This window comes from Quercus robur, chromosome 6 (assembly GCF_932294415.1).
Source record: "Quercus robur chromosome 6, dhQueRobu3.1, whole genome shotgun sequence".
NCBI classification, from domain to species: Eukaryota; Viridiplantae; Streptophyta; class Magnoliopsida; order Fagales; family Fagaceae; genus Quercus; species Quercus robur.
The window spans coordinates 21,286,330-21,293,489 of record NC_065539.1 but is presented as its reverse complement, the minus strand read 5'-3'; the positions used below and the strand labels follow the sequence as shown (position 1 = coordinate 21,293,489).

The following is a 7,160-nucleotide window of genomic DNA, read 5'->3' as shown; positions in this document are numbered from 1 at the left end:
CAAATGATCCACCACGCCTTATCAATTGCTTTCTGCCATTTCATCCCACCCAAATGATCTAAAAAAATAGCTGGAGATGGGTATGAAGACCTTATATTCATTGTCTTCTTTTGTGATTTAAACCGTTCAAAATGAGAAGAAATTGTTGAGATTTGTCCTTGCAAAAGTTTTTTCAGTAAATTTAACACTCAGGGTGAAAATATCAAATATTTTATAATAAATCTCATCGTATTCAAGTAGAATACATAAAATAGTTATCAATTAAAAAAAAGTTTTATTAATTATAACATTATACAGACTTTGCTATATATAAAATAGCTATATATAGAACTACTAAGGAGAAAACATCGTGGGAACACTAGGAGAAAACATCCTAAAATCACTCATTAAAAAAAAAAAAAAGTAGTTGAAAATGCCAAAAAAAAAAACATAGCAAAGGAAAAGTCAAGAACCGCGACACATCTTCATCTACGCTTAGATTCTCAAAAAACAAGATCAAAAACAAATAATGATGATATTGATGTGATAATAATAATAAAGATAATAGTGTCATTCCATCAAAATTATAAAAGCAACGACATCAATGAATTGAATTAAATTAAAAAAAAAAAAAAAGCTTGTGCTAATAATTTTCCAAATTTTCCTTTGTAATACTTTTGATTGATCACTACTTTCCATACTCTTTCCAAAAAAAAAAAAAAAACAAATCCACATAGCCAAAATGACATTAATATTGAGAAAGAAGATATACAAGTGGAAGTTTATATATATTTATATATATATATATATATATATATATTGTTTGTGTCTCTTTAGATGGAGGGCAGGAGGGGGAAACAAAAGAGAAGACTAAATAATCAGAAAGGAGAAAATAGATGCTAGAATAACTTTATATATAAAGTTATTGAGTTGGATAAGAAATCCTACTGTAAGGAAACAAACCTTTTGAGTTTTGATACCATCCAATGAGCCATATTATGAAAGTTTTTTAAATATATATATATATATATATATATTTGGCTAGGTTTTAGTGTTCTTTTTGCCCTAGAATAAAGAATGATATAAACCAAAACAAAATAAATAAATATATATATATATATATATGTTTGTTTGGGATCCACTTATTTTGCTGAAATTGAAAACTTTTTGTTGAAAGTACTGTAAATAAAAGTAAATGTTAGTTGAAATAGTACGGTAAAACTCATGAATATTACTAAAAAATGCAGTGAGGCCTATGAATAGTAGCAAAAATAAACTGAATAGTAAAATAAGTTAGTCAAATAGACGTAGGTCTGTTTGGATACCACTTATTGCTGAAAATTGAAAACTAAAAACATTATAACAAAATAATTTTTAAAAGTGTGAATAGTACCGTGAGATCCAAAATATGGGTATGTGCATTTTCCAAAATATGGGTATGTGCAATGCCATGGGACCCAAAAAACAGCCAAACACAGCTGAAACTAGTATCAGAAGTGTGCACTGTAACCATGGTATAAACGCAGACTCAGATGTGGGGTAGATAAATACAATCCAAACACCCACTTAGTATCACTATCATCCCATTTCATTCTCATGGTCATCCTTGAAAGTTGAAACAAAGCCCAGTTAGGAACAGACCAGCCCCATCATTTGAGTATGATCATTAGCTGGTTACTTGCGTTGATATATATAAGTTAAATATGATAATTACTATCGAAAGGATCTGTGGCGCAATGGTAGCGCGTCTGACTCCAGATCAGAAGGTTGCGTGTTCGATTCACGTCAGGTTCAGTTTTATGTTTTTCGAACTATTCAATTTTTATTTTATTTTTTTAAATTCTTTTGAAACGAAACGAAACTCTCCATATTTACCATCCAAGTCCCAAATCTTTTTTTTTTTACCTTTTAACTTTTATCACTAAACTCTTTGTATTTTCCTTTAACTCCCCATCTATTCTCCATATTTACCATCCAAGTCCCAAATCCCCCCAAAATTACCGAACCCCAAACGTCCAGTTCTCACTTCTCAGTCTCGCAGCAAAACCACCAAACCCAATGTTCCAAAATCTCTCCTCTCACTCTCTCCAACCCTCCTCCTCCTCATTCACCCTTCATTCCTCACAATATTACACCCACACCCTCACCTTCACACAACCATGTCTTCCACTACCCAATCGTTCTCTTCGGTACAGGCCCATGACCCGCATATCCTGCGCTTCGACCCGACCCAAGAGAAACCCGGGTCCAATGCCCGACAAGTCCGAGACTGAAGAGCTGGTCCGAGTGATGATGAGGAATATGAATGAGAAAGAGCCACTGTTGAAGACACTGAACAAGTACGTCAAAGTTGTGAGAACTGAGCACTGTTTTCTTCTTTTTGAACAGCTTGGCAAGAGTGACAAGTGGCTTCAATGCCTTGAGGTTTGCTTCTATAATGCTCTCTTATGTGATTTTTCAACTATTTTAGCTTCTGGGTGTTTCAAATTTAGGCTTGTATTGTAACATGGTTAGGATTGAGCTTATCTGTATGGTGCCAATTGCCCCCAAAACCTTTTAAAAAAGGGTTAAGGTAGAGTGGAGACGGAGTTTGAATATAGGACTTTGGTTCAATGATAAATTACCAGTTGTCTCAGAAGTTTAAGCCATTAGGAAATTGTGAATCAAGTGGAGATGGAGTTTGAAAATAGGACTTTAATTAATACGATGATAAATTACCAGTTGACTCAAAAAGCTTAAGCCATTAGGGAATTGTGAATTTAATCATTTAACCATTATTCAAACAAGTTTATACTCTTTGTGGTTTTCTTTCTTTTTGGTTCAATAGCAAAATCTATCAAGTTTAAGTGTTCTTTCTTAGTTAAAGTTTATGAATTTTGTAGAGCCATTCTATACAGGAACTTATTTGAACTGTGTGAGTTGTGTATTTGGTTGTCATACTATATTAAATATTCCTAGTTCAAAACCATTGGGTCACTGTTTTAATCTCTTTGATTAGACCAATGCTATATGATGCAGCGATTTGAGTGATACTCTAAATACTTTCATTATAGCTAGGTAACTTTTTTTCTTTTTTATTTTCAAAGATACGTTAGCTAGAATTAAGTGAACTTCATGTAAAACAAACTGGAACTAAGATACATTGGTTACAATGTTGGTCTTAATGTTTGTAGACACATTTGTTGAGTTGCTTCACTTTCAAATACCACATTCAGGTGTTCAGATGGATGCAGAAACAACGATGGTATGTCGCTGATAATGGTGTTTATTCAAAATTAATATCGGTTATGGGAAAGAAGGGCCAAACTCGGATGGCCATGTGGCTCTTCTCTGAGATGCGTAATAGCGGCTGCCGGGCTGACACTTCTGTATATAATGCACTCATCACAGCCCATCTTCACTCACGAGATAAAGCAAAGGCTTTGGACAAAGCTATTGGGTACTTTGAAAAGATGAAGGGAATTGAGTGGTGTAAACCCAGCATTGTGACATACAACATTCTTTTGAGAGCTTTTGCTCAAGCTCGAAATGTAGAACGAGTTAATGCTTTGTTTAAAGATCTTGATGGGAGCATTATTTCCCCTGATATCTATACTTATAATGGTGTGATGGATGCATATGGGAAAAATGGGATGATCAGAGAAATGGAATCTGTGCTTTCTCGCATGAAAAGTAATCAATGTAAGCCCGATATTATCACTTTTAATTTGCTCATTGATTCATATGGAAAAAAGCAAGAATTTAATAAGATGGAACAAGTGTTCAAGAGCTTATTGCGCTCCAAGGAAAGACCAACACTGCCGACATTTAATTCAATGATAATTAATTATGGGAAGGCACGACTTAGGGAGAAAGCAGAATATGTCTTCCAAAAGATGAGGGATATGGGATATACCCCAAGCTTCATCACCTGTGAGAGTCTTATACTGATGTATGGATTTTGTGACTGTGTTTCTAGGGCTAGGGAAATATTTGATGGAATGGTTCAATCTGGGAAGGGAATGAAAGTTTCAACCCTTAATGTCATGCTTGATGTTTACTGTATGAATGGTTTGCCCATGGAAGCCAATATGCTTTTTGAGAATGCAAAAGGTATAGGTGTAATTCCAAATTCATCAACATATAAACTTCTTTATAAGGCTTACACTAAAGCCAACACGAAGGAGCTTTTACAGAAATTGCTGAAGAATATGGACAGGGATGGCATTGTCCCTAATAAGAGGTTTTTCTTGGAGGCTTTGGGAGCTTTTGGGTCTGTACCAGCAAGTGCTGAGTCTAAAGTCACTCATCAAGCTAAAAATAGAGTTCCCTCACTACAAAGGGTGTCAGCTAGTACCACAGCTGATGTCAGCAGGAAACAGGATAGTGCAAAAACTTAGGTGGAAAAAATTGCTAACTTGGTTTGTCTATTCTTCTGGTTGTTCGTCAATAAATCTGATTCAAAGAAAAGCTTGCATGACAAAGGGATGTTGGAAGGCATAGCCACCATATTACTGAACTTCTGACTTATGTGGTATGTATATCTTGCCTATTCTTTCATTCTTTATCATTGTATCCTTGTATATGCCAATCCTTCTTCCCTTTTGTAAAACGTTCTTATAATGTTTTTATTTTGGTTTCAAAACTTTTTTTTTGCAGTTGCTATTATTAATTTCTGCCTCCAGAGTTTTTTTTTTTTTTTTTTTTCTTTCTCTAGGGCTTCCCTTTTGCCATTAACTTACGTTTATTGACTTTTTTGTCTTATGTGTTGACCCTCACCCAATTACATAGTTCTTAATTTAATAATTCTGAAGTTGTTAGATCTAGGAATGATAATGAAAATCCAAAAAATATTATGAGTACTGTGGGAAGTTGTGGAGTCTGGTGGCAACAATGAGGCTTAGGAAAAATCTGGGAATCTAAAATATTATGAATGAGTTTGACTCTGCACTGAGAGACTGGAACATAATAGATTTTGGGGCAGAAAAAAAGGTAAATTAAATTGGCTGCCAAAAAAAAGGAAAGTTGATTATACTATTGAATGTTCAATTCACAACTCTTTGCACTATTGCATAATTTTAGAATTACCAACTACACATGCAAGGATTGAGTTATAAAAACACTGCTTATTGCTAAAGATTTTAGTATGCATTTGGCAATTTTGGGCTTTTTGAGCATATTTTGGCAGGCCACACACCAAAAAGGACTTTCTCCCCTCTGTTTACATTAGGATTTTTAGTAAATAAGCATTCAACAAAGCACATCCAAATGCGCTCTTTGTAACTTTTTCTAGGAATGCTATAGTCACTTGTGACAAAATTCCGTAGCTTATACTTGGAGCCCGGCCAGATTTTGGTTTGTTCATGGAACACCTTTTCATATCAATTAACTCAAATAGTTACTTTTGTTTGACAGTTATGATTTATGTATAGAATATTTATCTTACATTGGGTAATGTACCACTTTTTCACCCCTTCATCATATGTTTTACCCTTTTTTGGGTACTCTGCACTTCCACATAAATATCATTTTTCATTACTCATTTGATAGTTAGTGAAACTGATATTCATATTGTAATCATGATAATGTGATATAGTAAATTGGGGGGAGAGAGAGAGAGAGAGAGAGAGATCTTAGTTCCACCCTACATCCATAATGCACCCCCTGCCCCCCTTATTTTTCTCTCTTCCTTCTTGCATTCTCTCTGTCTAGCAACAAACCAAACTAAATCAAGATTGGGTGTGTTAACAGAACCTTGCTTCATTGATTCCATTTTTCCTCCAGATGTTAAAGCAAACAAAATCTATTCTTACTAATTAGTCAAATACGCTAAACATTTTCTAGACTTGGTTTTCTTCTTGATGATTATTTATTTGCAATCAAGGGTATCCCTTTGGTAATAAATATGTAAATAAGAAAATGAAGGTAACCTTGGAAAGCAGCTTCTTCTGTCTTGTGTGCTCGTATTGATCAAAAATAAATAAATAAATGAAATCTACTCTAGTGAGCCTTGTCCCAGCATTCCCACCAACTAACTTTGAGTATGAAATTTTGGGGTGATTAGTTAGTTCCCCCAAAACCTTAGTTCCTCTGGAAATTGTCGATGATCCGATATTATAATCATTCGGTAAAGATGCAACAACTGAAGTGTGGTTCCTAGGTGACAGGATTTTGTTGGTGATATCAATTACCAGCCAACTGTGAAGGCAAAATTACTGAAGAACTGCTCAGCTTGGGACACATGCTTTTTTTGATAGGTAAGAATAATTTTTATTGAAAAAATACAATTTCATGACAACCACAAAGAAGCATAAAAAGAATTACAACAACCAAAAAAAAAAAAGAAAAAAGAATTACATATAAAAAGGAATACAGGGAGGAACAAAGGAGCAAGGTTCCAAATATCTGATGAATGCAGGGAGGAATTCATTCTCGCGCACTAAGTTCAATTAGATGACTACAGTTTTAACTTTTATGTTCATGTTAGTCTAGACTATTCATCATCCTTTTTAAGAATGTCTTTCCTCTTTGGATAGAGCTGTAGATAACTGTATCTTTATGGTCCTCATATATGCGAATGACTGCAGGACAATTCTCAGCTGCCATTGGAAGACCTAAACTTGCACAGAAAAGCTAATTGTTGCTACTATTTATCAGAAAAATGGGACATCTCAATTGATTTTTTTGCTGTTGGTTCTTAATTGATGGTAACACTGCTAGACTGCCAAGGTGCTGCTTCTATGTATTGTACATTGTAACTATGATTCATTAGAATTTGTATGTTGAATTATTCAAATGAGTATATATCCAGTTAATGTCTTATTGAAATCTACATAAAAAATTTCCCCAAATAAAATTTTTAATTTGTTTTATTTGACACTTCCTTCATCAATGTTCATGTGTCTCATCTGGTTAAACGGGCTATTGTTTGTGCTCAACTTTCTTCAGGTGGTTTGGGGATTAGGAATTTGAGACTTTTTAATGAAACTTTATTAGGGAAATGCTTGTGGAGATTTGGGCTTGAAAGGGATGCTCTTTGGCAACAAGTGATAGAGGATAAGATGTAAGGGGTTTATGGTTAGTATTTTTTACCGTCTTTTAGTTCGCCTTAGTGATCAATTTTTCTCTTGGAAGAGCATATGGAAGCAGAAGGTTCCTTCTAGAGTGGCTTTCTTTGTTTGAACTACTGCCTTGGGGAAAAG

The 7,160-nt window shown here is 34.4% G+C and overlaps 1 protein-coding gene and 1 non-coding gene across 5 annotated transcripts; both read left to right on the top strand.

Moving 5' to 3' along the window:
• Positions 1–1,701: 1,701 nt before the first annotated feature.
• TRNAW-CCA (transfer RNA tryptophan (anticodon CCA)) lies at positions 1,702–1,773 on the top strand. Its single transcript has one exon. It is a non-coding gene; the product is annotated as a tRNA-Trp (tRNA).
• Positions 1,774–1,961: 188 nt separating this feature from the next.
• Positions 1,962–6,830, top strand: LOC126733227 (pentatricopeptide repeat-containing protein At4g39620, chloroplastic). Of its 4 annotated transcripts, none has more exons than XM_050436443.1 (4): positions 1,962–2,403; positions 3,153–4,492; positions 6,126–6,215; positions 6,546–6,830. In XM_050436443.1, the coding sequence occupies exons 1-2, from the start codon at positions 2,038–2,040 to the stop codon at positions 4,356–4,358; spliced, it is 1,572 nt and encodes a 523-aa protein (XP_050292400.1). In that variant the 5' UTR covers positions 1,962–2,037; the 3' UTR covers positions 4,359–4,492; positions 6,126–6,215; positions 6,546–6,830. The 4 variants fall into 4 exon arrangements, with proteins under 4 accessions (XP_050292400.1, XP_050292401.1, XP_050292399.1 ...); XM_050436444.1 differs by having other exon boundaries at positions 6,119–6,215; XM_050436445.1 differs by having other exon boundaries at positions 1,964–2,403; positions 3,195–4,492.
• Positions 6,831–7,160: the final 330 nt, after the last annotated feature.

What these genes read in the sequence shown, in the direction of transcription:
- LOC126733227 (XM_050436443.1), top strand. Translation starts at nt 2,038, where the DNA reads ATGTTCCAAAATCTCTCCTCTCACTCTCTCCAACCCTCCTCCTCCTCA. An exon ending in AGTGGCTTCAATGCCTTGAG is followed by an intron (nt 2,404 to 3,152) that starts GTTTGCTTCTAT and finishes TAATGTTTGTAG; the next exon opens with ACACATTTGTTGAGTTGCTT.